This window comes from Cimex lectularius, unplaced genomic scaffold (assembly GCF_000648675.2).
Source record: "Cimex lectularius strain Harlan isolate CLEC.00 unplaced genomic scaffold, Clec_2.1 scaffold85, whole genome shotgun sequence".
Lineage (NCBI taxonomy): Eukaryota > Metazoa > Arthropoda > Insecta > Hemiptera > Cimicidae > Cimex > Cimex lectularius.
In genome coordinates, this window is record NW_019392718.1 from 957,636 (window position 1) to 979,686 (window position 22,051).

The 22,051-nt window shown below is 33.2% G+C and overlaps 2 protein-coding genes across 2 annotated transcripts; one reads left to right on the forward strand and one right to left on the reverse strand.

Annotated features, from left to right (window-relative positions):
• Positions 1-5,335: 5,335 nt before the first annotated feature.
• LOC106670074 (density-regulated protein homolog) lies at positions 5,336-13,928 on the reverse strand. The gene is made up of 2 exons (XM_014400086.2): positions 13,422-13,928; positions 5,336-5,754 (listed from the first exon to the last, which is right to left on the reverse strand). Exons 1-2 carry the CDS (start codon positions 13,671-13,673, stop codon positions 5,500-5,502), a joined length of 507 nt encoding a protein of 168 aa, XP_014255572.1. The 5' UTR covers positions 13,674-13,928; the 3' UTR covers positions 5,336-5,499.
• Positions 13,929-15,303: 1,375 nt separating this feature from the next.
• On the forward strand, positions 15,304-18,705 carry LOC106669955 (neurogenic protein mastermind-like). Its single transcript, XM_014399882.2, has one exon. The coding sequence runs from the start codon at positions 16,001-16,003 to the stop codon at positions 17,894-17,896; it is 1,896 nt and encodes a 631-aa protein (XP_014255368.1). The 5' UTR covers positions 15,304-16,000; the 3' UTR covers positions 17,897-18,705.
• The last annotated feature ends 3,346 nt before the right edge of the window (positions 18,706-22,051 follow it).

Consider the following 22,051-nt stretch of genomic DNA (forward strand, 5'->3'; position numbering starts at 1 on the left):
TCGCCGAGTTTGACCCCAATCACGATCTTACCATCAACAACTATCGTTTAGACCCTCAGTTTACACGGGCGGCGGGTGAAAAAAAAAAGCCTCATGCTTCAGAATCCTATCCACCCGCGTGAAATATGTCGTCGCTTTCACTACCTGACGAGAATTAATTTTACGAGATAACTTTGAAAAACACGACTACTTAACAAAGTAGACCGATACTTGTAAATATTCTCCTAACGGTGGAAATAGAAAAACAGAGAGAGAGAACCTATTTTTCATTTTTAGCTTTCGTCCAAAATTGAAAAAACACTTAAGCCCCTAGATGAAAAATACCTGACTGTTTGGTCAAAAGAAAAATCCATACTAACCTCTTTGTATTTATTAGTTATAAAGAAAAATTTCTAAATTAACATCAAACAAATCAAAGTTTTTATTTTATATTAGTAAGTCTGGCTAAAATTTAGCAAAAAAACCTAAGGCTACGTTTACTAAGGATGCGAATTCTGACGAAATTTTGTACTGACGAGTATGTCCGAAATCCTCGTCAGAACAAGGTGGTTACATTGTGCGCGTTTTCTCATAGTCAGTACGTTTCTGCTTCCCAGCAAAATGGACGAACGTAATAAGTTTTATTTTCTTGAAAGTCCGTTGATTCAGCTATTGTTGATAGGTGGTGGGAAAACAGATCATGTTAACCACTTATTTTCCACAAGAGACGAGAAGGAAGAGTTTCAAACTTATTGCTATCCCCTTAAAAAATGCATACTAATCCATGTATATTTAGCGGTCATAATTGATCATATTAATTAAAATGAAATGTGAAAAATGGCAAAAAGAGGGAAAATTCGAACGGTTGTAGGTTGAGATGAGTTGGTGTGAGGGGATCGAAGTCACGGTAGCTCAAGTGGTTAGAGCAGCGGCGTATTGAGCTGAAGGTCGTGGGTTCGAATCCCGCTCGTGACAATAATTTTTCGTCTCAACCAAAACCTTGGATTCCCGGGACCTTTACCTTACGTGATTAGCACTAAAACGTTGCGGCCACCGATGCCCTCTTAATATTATTAGATACTAGGTTAACTCTAAGTTATTTTTTTATATACCAAAAGTTAAACTTCTGATTTTTTACTAATTAATTTGTGAAATATTTCGTTTTAAGAATGCCCGTCTGGTCTTGCTTGCTTTCCTATAAGTGAAGATTGACATATACATTTCTAAAAATAATGAGATCTAGCAGAAATTACCTTTCAACTTTAGTACATTCGTATCTAATACTTATTTTCTCCTTAAATAGTGGTAAGGCGATGTAACTATTTAAATTTCTGTATATGGGAAAACACACTGTAGTATTAAGTAGGATATTTTCAGGTCATTGTATAATGTAAAAACCGCTAACTATAATGTAATTTATCTGGTGTGTTCATGTTTTTACAACAATAAGCAGTAAAACTATTATCAAACTGAAAAATAATGAAATTTTTTAAGGTTTTTGAACAGCAGTACTACGCGCATTCACTGCAGCCTTTTCGATCTTATGTTAAACCCGCACGACTGCTAAGACTTACTGAAGTGTATTGTCAGCGCCGTGATTTGATACGAGTACAATATTCTTAAGTAATACACTTAAATTTGAACTTTTATACAAGTACAAAAAATGAGCACTTTATTATAATTAAGGTTATTAGAAATTAAATCCCTGCAGAAGCCTGTCGCGCGTACTGTATGATAGCCCGAATACTTGAGCTGTTGCAACTATTCAAACTTCATACTAGTTTTGATCTTATAACAGTAAAAGAACCCCAGTATAAGCGTCTTATTTCCTAATATGATACACTCCGCCAGAAATGAAAGACTCTGAGCTTCGTGAGTTACATAATGTGCACAAGACATTCTCTCCTTCTCGCCACATGATAGAATCAACTTGCATTACCTCACAACTAATTTTAAATAGCCACCGAAGATCGGATAAAAAGAAAACACCAAAATTGTCTGTCAAAAAATTAAATACCCCAGAGATCTTTAAACAAATTTAGGTGTGCAGAACACGGTATAAGCGCTCTACACTGCAACTGGATTATATATTCAGTGAGTGTTTTTAAGTGACTATACCAGTCGATTATAATAACACATTGCATTTTAAATTTTTGGATTAAGACTGCCACTGAGTAAACCAGAAAATGTCGGTGGAAATAATTTATAGGCTCATTATTTTTGCTAATCTTATGCTATGGGACATAAAATATTTCAGAAGAATGAGAAATGGAGAGTGAAAGTATACACAAGATAAAGTAGGTAATGGTTAGGTAATTATGCATAGCTTGAGTTAATAAAAACAATTTACGTATGAAAAACCACAACACTTTTTCTACTGTTTCAAATCTCTGAAAACCTCACACATGACAAGTATGGCATATTATTGATCAACATATTGCATTAAATAGGTTAAGCTTTACCTTAATAGGCACTACTTCCTTCAAGATAAGTGGCTTCTGGATTTATATAGAGCAAGTTGAAAAAAATTGCATTTGATAACTTAATTTTCTTATATGAGTAAGTCTGGCTAAACTTAAGGCCCTTATTCAAAACGAATCATTTGTTTATATAAAAAGCAAAACATTTTATTATATTAGTTACTTTACATTTTTATCTAAACAATTTTTTCCGGGCATTTAATTTTGGTTTTTCGCTATAGGATACATATATTTTTCAATTCATTCATCTATTATTAATTTATTTTAAGAAACTAGATTTTGGTCTTCTATTCAGTTGATATTTTGTATTTACACGTTTTTCTTAGATCCTATTTTTCAATTTTAGCTTTCACCCAAAATTGAAAACACTTAAGTCCCATAATGAAAAGTACCTTATGATTTTGTTTTTAAAAAAATCCATAATAGCAATATTTCAATTTGTATTAACCTTAAAGAAAATTATATGACATTTACATCAAATAAGTTTTTATTTTCCACCTGTTTATCTTTAAAAACAAATCATTTATTTATATAAAAATCGAAACTTTTATATTTTTGTTTTTAATGTTTTTTTTCCATCTGATGCTAAACCCGCACGACGGTTAAGACTTTCTGAATGGTTTTGTCAACGCCGCGATTTTAGACGAGCATTCAACACAGTAAATATTTTTAATTATCCTAATTAAAAGTATATATTTACAATTATCGTAAAATTACTAATGAATGGCCAAACAATACTTACAAGCCTAACAACACTGAATAATGGCCGAAGCGTCTAAGATTATACTTAAAATGCTTAAGTTACTAAGTGTATAAAAAAAATACTCTTAAAAATCGAACATTACCAAATAACCCTAGAATTTAACCTGCAAGTTTGCATTTTCTAAATAATGACCCCTACAATTTCTTTTCATACAATACTTTAATTATTGAATAATTATCCTATGATCTATGTTTGCATGATGTACGTTACTAAAAAAAGACTAGTATTTATGTTGCGTGCCCAACATTACTAAACAATGACCCTAGTTTTATAGATATATATTAAAAGTAATAAAATTATAAAATAATGATCCCCAGAATTTAGCTTGCATTGCTTAATTTACGAACTAATGATCCCTATGATTTATGCTCACTAGATTCAATTATTCAATAATAAACCCTATTATAAAGTCTTAAATCACCTCCTTAAATGATCCCTAGAATTTGTGTTTACAATATTTAAATCACTGAACAATTTCTCTATGATTTATGCATTATTACAAAAAATTACCCAAGAATTCTTGTTGCAAGCTAAACATTATTAAAAAATAATGACCATATGCTCGTCGAAAATACTTAATAAATTAGTAAATAAGGATCATAGAGTTTGATGTACTTACAAGATTAACATTACTAAATAATGACCCGAGGGTCTACTATATATACTTAAAAGACAACTTATTTAAGCAATGACCAAAGAAGACATACTTACAAAATACTATTACTAATAATGACCCCAGAGTCATTGATATGCTTGCTTAACTTACCAAATGAAGAACCCCTGGAAATTAAGATTGCAATGCCTTGTGTTATATATAATAACAAATCTTAAATTAGAAAATTATGCTCCCCTATGATTTACTCAATCACATAGGATATATGATTACAAGTCTTAAATTACAAAATAATAGTCACAATTGTGTTTGCATAACGATGACGCACATTGCTAAAAAAAATTACCATACTATTTATGTTGCAAAGAGTTAATGTACAAAATAATGGTCCCAGAATTTTTGCATGGCTTAAATTACCCATAGGATATATACTTACAAGACAAATGACTAAATAATGACCCTGAGATTTATACTTACAATAAGCCTACAATTACCAAATAAAGAGTCATAATTACAATACAATCAGCTTTAAATCAATAAATAATGACCATAAGATAAAACTATTAGTTTTAAATTAATTGATAATGAACCTAAGATTTATATATATACTTACAATTTGCCTTAAATTGCTAAATAATGGTCCTAATAATAATAATAATTATATAATAATCCCCAATTCAGGAGCATTAAAGAAGTGTTTCAGTAAGGCTCTGCAAAGACGAGTGGCTCTTGAAAAAGTGATAAAATCCAAGTCATGCTCCTATTGAGAAATTAGGTCGGGCGATTCTGCATGAATAAAAAAAAATTACACTCAATTGTCACCTTTGCTTAAAAACACTGCGTCTCCTGAATTAAACTGAATTTTTTCATAAACAGTATGATTAAAATCATTATACTTTTATACCCAATATTTTGGGGGGGGGGAAATTATTTACATGGTAAAGAGATTTATTAAATCTATGTATTGTCTTTTTATATGTATAACATGTATATGTTTAATGTTTTTGAAAGAAAAAACGACAAAAACAATCTTCAAATGAATATCAAGCGTTATTGTAGAATTATTTTTATGAAGTTTAAAATAATCATTAACTAACAGTCACTAAACACCAAACGTTTCTTGTCAATTTGTAAAATTAATTTTGTGGTGATGCTTTGTCTGTCACCAGAGTGCTGACAGACGGCCTTAGTGGTTCTGCAGTGACCTATCATCAGTCTAGTGCCACTACTTCATTTTTGGATGTTCACATTGAGCTATCCCACAATTTCACAGTAGGCTTAATTTCTCGCATTTATTTTTATTTGTTTTGCCATTCCATAGTAAGTAAAAGCCACAATTTGGGCAGTAGCCAAGGGATAGAAAGAGCATTTTCTAATTTGTAATAGTATTCTGGATGTAGGGCTCATGCCTTGTTGGTTAAACACAAAAGCACAAAGTTCTTAAAAATATAAATTGCATTAAACTATAACTATATATGATAAGGAAGGGTTTAAAATAGATTTCACAAAAGAAAATCCTGCTTTATAATTAATGTATTTACATTTCTTGTCTCTTAGAAAAACGCACGATAGAAAATTATACATAACAGAAAATTAAAAACATATGACACATCAAAATAACAATGTTTAACGCATATATTTGTGTTGTCTACAAAAAGCTTTCATTATCTCTTGAGGTCACCAGCGTCTTCGATAAATTCTTCGTCGATGATGGGCCACTTTTCCGGTATAACGTCAAAGAGGTCGTCTTTGACATCACCCTGGATTACGATCTCATCGTCACCGGTGACGGAGGAGCCACAGGCGAAGCGAGTTCCAAAGAATTTACAGGCAAACTTAAGGTCGATGTCGAACGAGCTTAGACCGGTGACAACGGTGACAGATTTCTTCTTACCACGCGGTGCCCTCGAAATCACTACCTGTAATATAAAAAAGTGAATGCATTAATTTTAATTCATCAATAAAAATATAAAGTGATTTCTAATTTGTAAGAAATCTTATAAAACATTGCACTTTGGATTGTGTTCAATAACAATTTTCTAAATAAAATAGTATAGTAGAATAGTAGACAAAAGTCAAGAAATTGAAGAAATACATAGTAATATCTGAAGAGAGGATTATTATACACAAAGAAATAATAGATGAAATTTCTGCTCCTAATTGAATACTGAGGCCAGGCTAAGAAATGAAAAACATACAGAAAAAAAATTTATAAAACTGTTTATCACATTTAAAATAATGGTGATAAAATGAATTATAAAAATTATAATAGCATAGCATACAGCCTGATAAAAGAGGCAGTAGCTAGGTCAACTGCATTAAGTAAAAAAATAAAATTAAATTTAAAAAATAGCTTGTCCTATAAATTTAATGTTTAAATCAAGCTGATTTTATTGTAATCTGTTGGAATATGGTCAAAATTTTCCGGGCACTTCTAATAACCATCAATCTTTTCCCCTAACATGTTTCCATTTTCTTTACTAAAAGTACTTCTAATCACCAGACATTCTAATAAACAGACACTGACACTATTTTACAAATTTTTCAATGAAAAAGTCTCTTATAAGTGGACAGAATAAAGACATCAACTCAGGATTCCACAAATGAGAAAGCACAACCCTCTCAAACGCCTTGGGCACTTCCCTGTCAGTTCTCAGTTCACTTAGTCAGTTGGATTGTGATTTTAATAAGCCAATTCAAGAATGAGTGCAAAAAAAGTATTCTTTCTCAGATATAAATTGGAAATGATACAAGCCCATTCCCAAGTGATGTCTATTAATGGGAAATTTGATTGTGTTTGCTTCTCTAGACTTGAAGTAATCAAGCGATGGGAGATAGAAGATCGCATCAATTAGTAAAGTTGAATTTGTGAACATTGCCCCCTGATACCAATATGCAACTTGATTTTAGTATGCACTTAGTGTATTTATGACCCTAGGCATCCATACTATAATGTTAAACTGACTGAGATACTGTCTGAATATGTCCGATTGTTTAAATATATATATAATATATTAAGGATGACATAAGATCACAAGAAGTACCGTTTTATATATTCTTGCAGTATTAACACTGACACTGCCATTTGTTAAAAAATATATAAAAGTTTGGGTCATTATAAACCCATTTTCTAAAATAATATTAAGATGTTTATTTAACAATAATAAGATGTTTTTATTTTATAATGTTTATTTATTTTGCCCATTGCTTGGTAAGTTGTCTTTTAAGCATGTATCATAGACCCTACAGCCATTATTTAGTAATGTTAGTCTTGCAAGTATATATTCTTTAAACATTTTTTAGTAAGTTAGATCATTTAAGTATTTTCTATGAGCCTATGGTCAATAATGTTTAGTTGCAACACGAATCCTTGGGTACTTTTTTTAGTAATGTCCGTCATAGAAGCATAAATCATAGGGAAATTATTTAGTGATTTAAGTATTGCAAACACAAATTCTAGGGATCATTAGTTCGTAATTTAAGGAAATTATAGGGGTTATTATTGAATAATTTAAGTCTAATGATAGTGATAGATAATTTAAGTCTAGTAAGTATTATTTGGTCATTGTTTAGTAATTTTAAGATAGTTGTAAATATCGCTTTTTTTCCTTCTGATGAACCGTCTAAACCCGCACGACGGTTAAGACTTTCTGAAGTGTTTTGTCAACGCCGCGATTTTAGACGAGTATTCAACACAGTAATTTTTAATTATCCTAATTAATATTATATATATAATGATAATAATATAGCTGAAAATTTATTAGAATTTATGAGATTTAGGCCTTTTCCCAAATTGTTATACCATCGAATGTTTGAATGAAAGTTGTGCGTGCAAGATTTCTTTCTTTTTTCAGGAATTTTTGAGGCTGCTGGAGCGGAAAATGAAATGGAAGAAAATACAAATTGCGGGATAATAAACTGCAATGCCCAAAATCGCAATTTAAATAAGAAAGGTAGCGCCCTTAAAAAAAAAATTAAATAAATAGAAATAAAAAGATAAAGAAAAAGAACATATAATATTATATATAATGTGTATTATATATATATATATATACTATTAATTAGGATAATTAAAAATATTTATTGTGTTGAATACTCGTCTAAAATCGCGGCGCTATCAAAACATTCAGAAAGTCTTAAGCGTCGTGCGGATTTAGCATCAAATGGGAAAAAAGCGTTAAAAACAAAAATAATAAAAGTATAGATTTTTATATAAAAAAATTATTTGTTTTTAAAGATGGACAGGTGTAAAATAAAAACTTTGATTCATTTGATGTTAATGTCATAGAATTTTCTTTAAAGCTAATTCAAATTGACATATTGCTATTATGGATTTTTTAAACAAAATCGTAAGATTTTTTTATTATGGGGCATAAGAGATTTATTTTTTTATTTTGTTTTATTTACTTTTTTTGGAGAAAGATAAAATTGACAAATAAGATCTAAAAAACGTTTAAATACAAAATAATAACTGAGTAGAAAACTAAAATCTAGTGTCTTAAAACAAATTAATAATAGACGAACTTATTAAAAAAATATGTATGCAATAGCTCGATTATTCGACTAAATAAGCCAAAATTAAATGTAACTTGTAATTATAAGGTTTATTATTGAATAATTTAAGACTAGTGAGCATAAATCATATGCATCATTATTTTGTAATTTAACCCCTTTAAATATATATCTATAAGCCTAGGGTCATTGTTTAGTAATGTTAGGCTTGCAATGTAAATACTACAGTCATTTTTTTAGTAGGTACATCTTGCAAACATAAATCCTAGAATAATTCATCTGACTCCATTATTATTATTATTATTAGCCATACGAGCCCTCTGGGAACAAAAATTCAGAATTCTAATTTAAAAAAATAAATAAATAAATTTTATATGTAATTTAAAATGTGATTTTTGTATACATTTGGCCTTCCGAATTAAGAATTTTAAAAAGAAAAATTAAAGCTTGGATGGCAATAGGATAAATTAGATTACGAGTGAATGTTTGGAGTCAGAGCTTTATAGCATTCAGAAGAGATATATTGGGTTGTCCGGAAAATAATGCAGGATTTTAAGTTTTCATTAAAAAAAATCTATATAAAATATTCTGTTTACGTTTACAGGATTACTCATTNGGGAAATTATTTTGATTAAAGAACATTGCTTTAAAGTAACTAGTTTCTTTTTTTTTGTTTAATACCAAAATCCTGCATTATTTTCCGGACAACCCAATAGCTAACCTAAGATAGAAGGTTTGGATGTTAGGGCGTGAAATGACCTTAGCCGTTAAAACGCCCTTAAAAATTAATAACAATAATAATAATAATAATTATGTAGCAATTTAAATATTGTATGAAAAGAAATTGTAGGGGTCATTATTTAGAAAATTAAGCCTTGTAAGTTAAATTCTAGGGTTATTTGGTAATGTTAGATTTGTAAGAGTATTTTCTTTCGACACTATTTAGTAACGTAAACCTTTTAAATATATTCTTAGACCCTTCGGCCAATATTCAATGTTGTTAGGCATGTAAGCATTATTTTGCCATCGTTTAGTAATTTTATGATAGTTGTAAATATATATATATATATTATTATTATTTAGGTTAATTAAAAATATTTACTGTGTTGAATGCTCGTCTAAAATCGCGGCGTTGACAAAACCATTCAGAAAGTCTTAACCGTCGTGCGGGTTTAGCATCAGTTTGAAAAAAGCGTTAAAAACAAAATTATAAAAGTTTCAATTTTTATATAAATAAATGACTTGTTTTTAAAGATGGAAAGATGTAAAATAAAAACTGATTTATTTGATGTTAATGTCATGGAATTTTCTTTAAAGCTAAAAGTACAAATTGGCATATTGGTATTATGGATTTTTTTTTAAACTAAATCGTAAGTTACTTTTCATTATGGTGTTTTTCAATTTTGGGTGAATGCTGAAATTGAAAAATAGGGTCTAAGAAAAACGTGAACAAAAAAGCTATCCTGAAAAAAGGCTAGCATATCAATAATAAGTAACAGTTGAAAAGCATGATTCATGGCCATCAAGCCATGACAGCCAAATTGTATGATTCTACTGCAATGAAAGAGGATTAGGGGACCGCGGTAGCCGAGTGGTTAGCAGCAGCAAAGAGGATTAATCAAATTGAACAAGTTCACTAAACATTTTATACATTTGTAATACTCTTATAATACTGTCACTTTCTCAGTACCCAGGATCTATATCCTCATCCATGATGTAAACAGCCACTTCATATAAAGTTACGAGGCAAGGTCATATACACAAGGATGGAACGCAAGTTCTCATCAAGGTGGTCCCAGACATGCAGGATTCACCAAATGACATTGGAGGCAGTGACAGTTCAGTCAGAGTCAGAACCAGATTTAAAGTTAGAGAGTCAGACAGAGAGAGATCAAAACCTGAGTCCACAGTCTGAGTTTGAAGGTTATGTCTGCCTGAGGAATTCGTCATCAGAAGAAGGTATCCTGCAATCCACTACTACAAAACCTACAACCCCTAGAAGACTCGCACTTTTCAATCGACCCAAACTATTGCCAGGCCCAAAGCTGGCAGCCATAACAAAGGATGGTATGGCAAACAGCATCAAATAAATTGATTTTCTCTTTGATTGGAATAATAACATTTGAAATAAGTGATATATTTGTCACGATCTGTTCTCGATTCAACAAGACGGGCCCAACTGTGAATCCTTTTTATGAGAAACAGAGCCCCAGAGGTCTTGATCGAACAGCCGATCAGGTGCCTTTTTATAATAAATTTAATTAAAGTTTAAAAACAATTTATTAAACACACAAGAAAATAATAAATAAAACCAATAAATTTCTTTTTAAATTTTAAACAAACAATTGAAACTTTTTATAAATTTAAATAAACAGTAATTTCCTACAAAGCGTTTGCCAGACCATTCAGAACAAGGGTGGATATGTACTCACTATTTCCAGTCAATTCGCAGTGGACCGAAGCACTCTATTTTAGGGAATACAACACTTTTGAGGATCGCACACTTCTCTTGCCTCTCATCTACACGGAATCTTGTTCACCTCTCAGACTCGACTGTCTCTTCCCTATTCTCTTTTATTTTTTTACTCTAGGCCTAATGACGAAATCTAAATCATAACATTGTCACTTTGAAATCAATTGAAATGTGACATATTTATAAGTGATAAGTGATATGATTTTTTTTTTACAAAAACAGCGGCTCCCTGAGGGTTCACATAACCGCATAGTTGAAATAACCTCATTTAAAAAATAAAAATAAAAAAGTAAAACCAATTAATTATTAACCTCCTATTAATTAAAAGTGTGTGGTGGTTAGTGACCGATAGTCGATGATTATTCAGAAATCATGAGATGCGGTTTGAAACTACATCACACCAGACCGCATCTCACAATTTCTGAATAATAATTACTTACAAAATTACTTATAACAATCCTTATTAATATGGACACCAAAAAAAAATAAAATCCTCCTTAGAATTCTAAAAACACATTTTAAGACAGGAGGGGTTGTCAATGATAAGAGAAAATAAGAGAGCTTAGCAGACAGCCCTGCCTGATCCTGTTCTGGACATTAAAATACTCTGAAACCCCATCTCACACAAGATGCAGATAGTGAAAAAAATTGATACCCTGGACCCTCGGGGGATGCTGAATATAAACCTGACACAACAGTTCATTCTTTCTTTTTTTTTTCATTCTTTTTAACACTTATTTTACTTCCATGAAGCCCACCACAAGCAACACAGCTGTAGTCCAAGATGAGGGAGGAGATCAGGAGTTTACAGGTGGAAAATGGTAACAGGAGCCAAGACCAGCAAATTGGATGAAGGAGGCAATACAACAACAGTAAATTTAGGAAATGTGAGGGTACCAGGAGAGGTTCTGATCAAGGATAACTCCAAGGTTTTTAACGGTGGGACGGAAGGAAAGGGCTGGTTATTGATGATAAGAGAGAGAGAGAGAAAGAAAGAGGAGAGAGGAGAGAGAGAGATGGGGGAGGGATTTAAGGAGATGATTGGATCATATGATTATAGCTGTGTACTTTGTAGGAATGACTTTCGGGAAATTTTTTTGGGCCCAGTTGTTGATGGAATTTAGCCTTTCTATATCTTAAGGTGGTTCCAGACATGCGGGATTCACCGAATGCTGAACAAAGGTTCACCAAATCAGTGCAATATTCACTGCTCATCTTGCTTGGCTAATTGTTGGTTTCCTTGTCTGCTTCAAAGTGCACAAATATTCATGAAGTAGCTGAACTCAAAGCATCTACATATTCAGGAATCAACTGTACGTACAGATATCGACTGTAATCATCAATCAACACTGCTATTTATTTTACAATAATAAACTATTCCTAACTAGTACAGATCGTTGTTTCTATCGGTTAGGAATGGATTGGCCCAACTTTAGTCTTGGAGTTCCTCGATCTGTACGAAGTTGCACCAATAATTTTAAGTGTTTCTCTTCTGAATCACAAAAATCAGAAAGAGGTTTTCGATGCATGGAAAAGGATCAACAGTAAGATGAGGCAACAGTATTCTGTGACGATATGTTACTGAGTTTGTAGTCATCGTACTGACTAAGTTGTAACCACAGCTTCACTATTGTCCATCACGATTGGTAGTAAGATGAGGACACACAGCACTTGGCCAATATTCGATGTTTCCACACAATGGCTGGTTGTACAAACCACGCATATGTGTATATGCACACTATTTGGCAAATGCATGACGAACATCTCGAGACTTGGCAAATGTTTCGCAGTAATTGACATTCGTCAAACACCGCAGGTCTGGGACCACATTAAGATATACTAGAAGACTGTCTACAAATAAGGCATTTGTTTTTATATATTGACATATTGTTAGCAGCAACTTATGAAGATTGTCTTTCTATTCTGAAGAATTTTCCCAAGAATGAGAAAGTTTGAAATCAAAATCCTTAAAAATATTCCGCCAATGAGAGAACAATGAAAGCTTACTCTCAATAATTGCTATAGCCATATCCCTGGAGAGAACTGTGCAACAGTAGAACGAAGAGATCTTAAATTCAAAGTGAAGTTTAAGGGTATGAACAAAAAGGTCAAGAGCGGTTTCCAATTAAAGAAATAGAGCTAACTAAAGGCATAGATAAAATAGTTTCCAGAATAAAAAAAAATTCAATTTACCCAAGCTGTTGCCATGCCCAAAGCTGGCAGCCATAATAAAGGATGCAATGGTAAACTACATCAAATAAAGTAGCAATCGGCGTTCGGCAAATACCGCATGTCTGAAGCCACCTTTTGGGATTACCAATGGTAGTTCAGAGGGATAAAAGGACAGGTAGATTTGGGTGTCTTCCGCATAAAAGTGAGTTGCAATACTGGATGGAATCGGAGAAGTCATTAATGCTGATATTGAAAAACATGAAAAAGAGCTGTCATAACAGCCAATCATCAATTCTACTGTTTCTAACATGAACACCATGCTTCAATTATGTTGGATATATTTTTCTAACTGGTCTTGTTGGCTATTATTTGTGTGTGTGTGTGTGTGTGTGTGTGTGTGTGTGTTTGTTAAATTTCGAAACTGTATACTTGTTTGGGCCCTTCTTCTTTCTTCTTGATCTTGGTGAGGCCTTTGCCACCTCTCTTCTGCCTTTTCTTCTCCTCGGTCCCTTCCTCGCTCTCGTTGACGGCCAACTTCTTGAACTCTCCTGGCAGATTTGTCTCGAGCCACTGCTTGCATTTCTCATGGTCCGGCATGTACTCGCAGTACTCGGTCGGGAGCGAGCAGTTGCCGCAGTAGAGCACTTTCAACGGGTACTCCAACGCGATTTCCCCGCTCATCCTACTGGCCTAATCCCTAACGTCAAAGCCTCTTATTTTGAAAAACGAAAACTCACTAACTTTGGCTCATATGTTGAATAAAGAAGCTGCGCCGAGATAAACGTGTCCGTGTGATATTTTTGAAAAACAAAAGTACGTTTCACTCTGACTGAAACCTCAGGAGTGGTTCAGAACCTCACAGAGTCACAGGCTCACAGGACACAGCCCATAGGCCGGAAAACTGGTTCGCACTTTACCCGTTCCGCTTTCAACGCCAACCACACAGACGTGCCGAGTTCCACCTACTAAATCCATATTTCCTCATTGTCCATCCATTCACAAAATATATAACTCTTGAAACTCAAAAACCGACTCTAAAAATAAATAATTTAAGCATAAATAAAAATAATTTTTTAACATACTATTGTACACCTCATATCTGCACATTTTGGTTGTTGGATCTACACAACATACTTTTCAATTGCATAATTTAATTGGAAATCATAGATTGTTTTATATGTATATGATAAATTAACATTATAAAAGCTAACAATTATGATTAGCACCTAACAAAATGCCTCAAAGATGTTAAGCTTTTGGCAAGCCTTACAATGTATTGAATTTTTTATTTCTAATTTTCTTCCAATTTTACTATATGGTCCTCCAAGCTGGTTTGGCAAAGAAATATATTTTTTCTCATAAACTGTTTTCTTATTTATATAATTTTTATTTTTAATAATGTTAAATTTTAATGTAAAAATTGTGGATTTTCTTCAGCAAATAAAGAATTTGTTCTCTCTCACCCTCATTTCTTGTTTTCTTCCTTTAGCTATCTTAACCGTGTTCCTTCCCTCTCTCTTTCTCTTTCTTTCCCTCTCACTTTTTCTCTGTCATGATATCTCATTCTATTTTTTCTACTTTTTACATTCTTATTCCAATTTTTATATTTATATTCTCCTCTCATTTTTCTTTTCTTGTTTTTATACCTTTTGCTCTCCATGTTACTACTCACTCTCTCTCTCTCTCTCTCTCTCTCTCTCTCTCTCTCTCTCTCTATTTCAATCTCAATCTATATCCCATTCGCTCTCATTCCTTCTTTTCGAATATACTTTATCAGTGTCTCATTCTATTTATTTATTTATTTGTATTCTCACTCCAGTTATTTCGCGGTCTGTCTTTCTTTGTTTTGTTCTCGATGTTTCTTCTGTCTGTTGTTCGTTCTGACTGTCATGGGGCAAGCAAACACTACCCCGTTGATGGCTGATGGTTCCGCCAGATCGGGCGACGCTGTACTTGGCGTTGGTACAATGGTGGCTTCTTGGTTTATCCAAGAATTATCCAAAGATCAAAAACAGCTAGAATTGACGACCTTAGTTTTAAAATCACTATAAAGTAATAATATTATGTGTTTCTGTTTATGTGTTATTATTTTGCATTTGACGTTGAGGAGTTCTGTTGTAAAAAGTGTTTTTGGCCATATTTATTTTATTATTGAATCGTGTAGAATTTTCATATTATTGTGTTTACACCAAGAGTGTTTATTAAAAATATCAATTAATTGAATACTTTGAGATATTTTTTCAGCTTAATTTTTTTTATTGTTTGAAAAAACACCAAAATTGTCCGGGTTAGTTGGCAACACTGCTCAAAGTCAAAAATTGGTCGAGCCACTTGTTGACATGTGTTGAACATCTGCTTATTATATAATTTCAGTTCCGCTTTTTATTTATTTTAACTTTACTTCTCGGCTTATAAATTATTTATTATTAATAGTTTTTAGAGTCTGTCGTCTTGTCGAGTAGTTTCTCGTGTGTTGAAAGTGGCCAGTCCGCCCGAGAGGAGGCTTTACGAAATTCTGCGCTGTACTTTTACTTTTAACGAGAGACAATGGATTTTTCTCAGTTGGGAAACGGCATGGGAAAATCGTCCCTTTCCCAAGGGAAGAGTGCTATCGGAAAGAAATGACTGTTGTGCAATTGTGCCCGCATTACGAGGTATTTATCGAAGCCAAGTGTAACGTATCAAAAAATGTAATGTCCAAAAGGTTTTATAACCTTGTATGGTAATTTGTGACATCTCGACTTAATATTCAGGGAGTGAGTTTGCAACTTTTATAAGTAATTTACATAAATATAATACAGAGGAAGTAGCAGTAAGTTCGTGACCTCCATAAAAATACTCTCTGGCGATGCCTACCTAAATTTTACCAATTAAGTTGTTTTTTTAATATTGAAAGAATCGGCTTAGTTTTAAGGGTTTTTTATTTATAAAATGTACAATAGTTAGTAGTGAAACTGGCGGCTTATCCGTTAAACGACAACCCGAGTATAGGAGGAGAGAGGAGCCCGATGCTGTCGACGATGGCACCGTCTGACATCCTGCCTCCAAAGAGGCAGGCGGTCGTCGAGAGGCTCCGGCGGCGCATGGAAAACTACAGGAAACACCAGAATGAGTGCATTCCTAGGTTTGACTACTCGTTCAACAGTGTTGTCGAGCAGAACATGCAAGACACGCTCCTCCTCAAGAAAAACTTCCTCGACAACAAAGTGAAAAAGGGTTCGAAAAAGTCTGAGAAGAAAGATATGAGTTACCAGAATTCCAGGCCTTCGCCGCAGCAATCTCAGCAACAACAGCAGCCGCAGAAGGTTGAAATAAACACTAAATTTATGCCGAACAATTCGCAAGAGTCTCCGAAGCAGGAGAACATGACAAAACTCTCGGTTCAGATAGTGCAGCAGCTCGAATTCACGACCTCATCGTCAAATTCTCAAGTTTCGACGAATGTCACAGTCAAAACTGTCAATACATCTGTTAAAAGTGAAACGCCACATTCCTCACCTGCACCAAGCCCTGCCGCCACTACGTCCGACCCCGTGAAATGTAAAAAAGAACCAGAAAACTCTGAATTTGTAGATCTTGAACAGTGTGCAGCTGCTTTAGAAAAAGACGCTGCTGCAAACGGGACTAATTCATTTTCTGCGTTCCCTGACTTGATCGGAGACAGTTCTGACTTGATAACTTCAGAAGCCTTCAAGGATCTCATATCAGAAATCGATTTCAATCCAGAATTCATGAGAGATTTTGATTTTGACAACAAAAACCAGAAACATACGATCAAAATCGAGCCTGATAACAATGTTCCTCTTGTACAAAAACCCAAATTTCCTCCTCCAACGATAGACTTTTCAAACCCTGAGATGAGCCCCGCAGCACAGACTTTGAAGCAGATGGCAGAGCAGCATCAACACAAAACGCAAATTGGGCATTCTTTTAATCCTAGGCCTCCTGATTCTAATACTCTAGATTTTCAGTTTAACAAAGCTGAACTGTTGAATAACCAAAACTTCCAGTTCAGGCAGCAAAATTCTCCAAGGAATTTCAACACCGATAACATAAAACAGGAAAATTTGCCTGGACAGAGTTCGCCTAAAGTGTTCAGGATGAGTCCAAATGATAAACTCGGATCGCAGTACAAGCCTTATTACACACACGACAGTGAGAATTTTAACAGCCGACAACTGCCGAGAGGAACGTTTCAGATGAACCAGGCTCAACAGATACAAGCCCAAGGGCCAGTGCGGATTTCAATGGCACAGAAGCTTGACGCCGATATAAAAGAAGCGAACCTTTCCCTAGGATCGTCCCAGTCAGTTTACATGACATCCAATCAAGATTCTTGCTGTTCGGCTTCTCAGACACAATCCATCAGTTTTGATAACAGGGGATCTTTCGTGCACACACAGCAACAACCAGTAAATGTCATGAACCAGATTCGGCCGGACATGAACCGCTTCCAAATCCCGATGATGAGGTACCCGCAGAGGATGCAACAGCCGATGTACAACCAATACCCCCATATGAACCTTCCATACCGGCCGCAGCCCGTTAACGCTGGTAACTGGAGGCGCCCCCTCCAAGACCAGTTCATGCAAGCACAGGGCATTTCCTTTGTGAACAACGACACCAGACTAGGTGCTGGGCAAATCCAGTTGGGCAATCTCAACATGCCTCAGCAACAGCGCCTAGCAATGGTCCAGCAGAATGCAAACTCATCTCTCAGGGTTGAAATGGAGCAGAAAATGGAAAGGAGCCCTCAGTGCCCTCAACCTCAATCAAACCCTACGAACCAGTTCTCGGAGCAGCCTTTCGTCGGGATACCTCCTGACTTCAATCTCGACTTCCTCGACCTGCCTTCAGGTGACAGTTCCACATTTTCCGAACAGGACTTTCTAAATTCCCTTTAAAACCACAAAATTATCTTACATTCAAATTCTTAGATCTTCCTTTTTAGTCTTCTCAATAATTCATAACTATGATTAATTGTATTTATTCATAAATTTATTTTTTTAATTATTTGTAGATCTTTATTTTAAGTTTTCTTTTTTTGAAAGAAGTGTTGATCATTTGTTGCCATTCATGAGAAAATATTACTGCCATTAAATTATATGTACTGTTTTTTTAATACACTGCCAGGACAGCGAGTTTATATTTATTAAAGGGTTTAAATTTCTTCCTATGCGCTGCAAAATGAAAAATACTTCAATTAATATATCATTTTTTAATTTATATTTTCCCCTTTGTTTCAATAAATTTTACAAAAAAATATTTATTAGGTTAAAGTAAATATACTATCATAAGCCTCAAATATAAAATGTATCGTTTGAGGTGGAATGATTAAAGAATAGGACCAACTTGATAAATCATTTTTCACCATCATAATTTTTTTAGCAATTCATTTATGTTGTTAAGAATGATAATTGAAATAGTATACATTAAAAAAATATCCATTTCTGCTTTTTCTATCTTATCTTAAACATTACTTTCATACAAGGTGGAAGGAATTGAAATTGATTTTTTTATTTTATTTTTTTAACGGAAGACGATTAAAATAAAATACTTTTTATTGATGTACTATTTTAATTAAGGGATTGTAATTTTTTTTTTTTAACATGATCTGAAACTATTTCCACTTTGATTCTACAATTTAACGCAGGAACGAGTCTGTTTTCTCCCCCAATCACCCAAGCCAACTCAGAATCTCAGAACTAAAAATATAAAAAAAATAGAATGGCTAGCGCTTTTCGAGTGCAATTAGTTTAAATGCAATGCGGAGACCGATTTTGACTGTGATTTTAGTTAACACTTCATACTTGAAATCGGTTTCCTCATTGGGGGAAAAAATAAGTACTCAATGACAAATTCTTCTCCTGTAGCTCAAAAGAAAATATGTATATTTAAAAAGAAAATTAAACGTTTATTTTTCAAGTAGAAGGATCTTCATTAAGGTGTACCTGTTTAGAAAATAATTTAAATAAATTGTTACTTAAAAGTGCATTATAATCATAGAATTGTTATAATATAAATATATATTTTTTAAATATCCAAGCATTTCAATAATAATTTTGTATATTTTGAGAGGACAATTTATTTTTCGCATCTAATCCTAGTCAGACATGGAGATGTATATTATTTCATTTGTTTTATTTTATTTTTTTGTCTAATATATATTATATAAACTATATAATAAAAATTAAAAAAAAGGTTTTTATGGAAATACATGGCATGATCTCTTTTATACAAATAGATGCGTGAAATATAAAATAAACTCTGTGCCTTTACCAAATGTTCTTGTAAATAATATAATAATTATAAAAATTATAGTAATAATAATATTTAGAGAACTAAGGTTGTTGCTAAGGGCAATTTAGTTTTTAATTGTGTAAATTGGTATTTTTGTATTTGCAATATTATTTTTTGCACATGTAATAAACTGGAGTATATCAACATGTTTTCATTTTTTTCTGTCCTCTTCAAATTATAATAAAAAAGAAAATTATAGGTATTGTCAATACTTTCATATTATGTATTAATAATGAGTCTGGTTCTACTGTTAACAATAGATGCATCATCTGTGATAACACCACAGTGATGATGTGAAGAGCACTTATTTGACAAAAAGAGGATGGAACTTGGGACAGTGCATACAGAACACTTTTGTAGGCCACGATAACTGAGTGGTTAAGGCGTTAGACTCTCGACTAGTAGATTTGCCTTTGTAGGTTCGAGTTCCGCCATCGCCTCAGGATTTTTTGAGAGGGAAGAATGGCATAAAAAGTTGACCCAACACTCTCAGCGATCAAGTATTCATGCCCAGCACCTTTCAATAAATGGGTTTCTTCGGTAGAAAAACACCTTACATGAAACCATCAAAATGGAACTAGGCAGAAGATACAATAAACAGTACAGGCTGCAGTGCCCATGGCATTCAACTTTCCACAATCTATCTCAAAAAATTCTTTCAACTTATCCATTCAATTCTAAATGGCCTACTTGAGGACATAGTTTCAGGGTTTTTCTAATTATTTACAGTGAAGAACCACGCGCACAACTTATTGTATATAAAAAATTAACATAGAGCTAACATAGTATCTAATAATATTAAGATCGGGGGCATATAGTATCTGCGGCATCGGTGGCCACAACAGTTTAGGCGTTATCATGGAGATCATCACTGTAACTTGAAAGTCCCAGGGTTGAATGTAGCATTCAAAAGCTGTATAGTTACAAATGGTTTTTTTTTTCCCAAAAGGTCGGTACCTCGAGGGTTGATATGACCTCTGCTGTTGCGAACCCTCGTACAAAAAGTAAAATTAAAAAGTGCAAATATTAAATTAGTAGAAGACCAAAATCGTAACAGTGACTGGAAATAAATTAATAATAGGTACATAAATAAAAAAAAATAAATATGCTTTAACTATTATGCTTTATATTTTTAAAGAGGGGCATTAAGTTTTTTTTTTGCTAATTTTTGCAATACTTAAAATGAGATTTTTTTAAAAAAACACCGGACTCCAAGGATTCATGTAACCTCTGCTGTTGCGAACCCTTGTACAAAAATAAAATAATGCACAAATATAAAATATCAAATTATTAGAATATTAGAAAGCGACAACAAAATATTAAAAAACCAAAATTGAAACAGTGTAAGGAATCGCAAGGAATTTGTAATGCCATTATTTGCTCTGATTCGAAAGCAATCAAAAATAATTTCTCGGTTGACCCATACATCTTAGAAATTCACAAATATCTCTATGAAATCAGAACACGAACATGGTATTCGTTTGGGTTCCTAGTCATGTCGGCATTTCTGGAAATGAATAAGCTGATCAACAGGCAAGGAACGCTGCAAACAATCCACAAAGAACAGAACAATTTCCTCTCCACCCAGATGATATAGTCGTTTATGTTAAAAACATTATCAAACGAAAGTGGGTGGCAAGATGGAATGTCTGTAGAGATAGTATGAAAGAAATTAAGCCAGTTGTCCATAAATGGCCAACTGAGGAACTTGAGAGAAAAGAACTTGTGATTCTCTCTAGATTGCGAATAGGTCACATCAGGCTTCACATAATAGGCTTTTAATAGGCAACAACCTTCCAACTTGTCCTCGATGTATACGAAGTGGTGTACATATCATTCTGACAGTAAAACATATTTTGGTCGACTGTCCCACTTTGCAACCCTTTAGGCAAAGGCTCAACCTTTCAAGTCGAATGGCCGCCTACCCTGCATAATATATATATATATATATAACCTTTCAAGTGATTTACAGGAGTTACTGGGTCCGCAGTGTTTCTTTCGAAGAGCACTTTTCAGTTTTCTCAAATTTATTGGAATTTATGAGATTTAGGGCTTTTCCCAAATTGTTATACCATTCAACGTTTGCCTGCTAATGTTTGAATGAAAGTTGTGTGTGCAAGGTTTCTTTTTTTTCAGAAATTTTTGGGGCTGCCGGAGCGGAAAAATGAAATGGAAGAAAATACAAATTTCGGGGTAATAAACTGCAATGCCCAAAATCGCAATTTAAATAAGAAAGATAGCTCCCTCAAAAAAAAAAAAAATCAGATTTCTAATTTAAAAAAATAATAATAATAAATTTTATACGTAATTTAAGTGATTTTTGCATAATTTGGCCTTCCAAATTAAGAATTTTAAGAGGATAAATTAAAGCTTGGATGGCAATAGGATAAATTAGTTTACGAGTGAATGTTTGGAGTCAGAGCTTTATAGCACTCAGAAGGGATATAGCTAACCTAAGATAGAAGGTTTGGGATGTTAGGGCGTGAAATGACCTTAGCCGTTAAAACGCCCTTAAATATTAATAATAATAATAGTAGGTTAAAAAAAATTAAAAATTAATATGGTATTATTTTTAATTATGTTTTATAATTTGAAAGTGGGGCAATAAATTGTTTTTGCTAAATTTTAGCCTGAGTTACTAAATTTTCTTTACAACTAATAAATACAAATATACAACTGTTATTTTGGTTTTCTTTTAACAAAACAGTCAAATATTTTTCATCTTGAGGCTTAAGTTTTTTCAATTTTGGGCGAAAGCT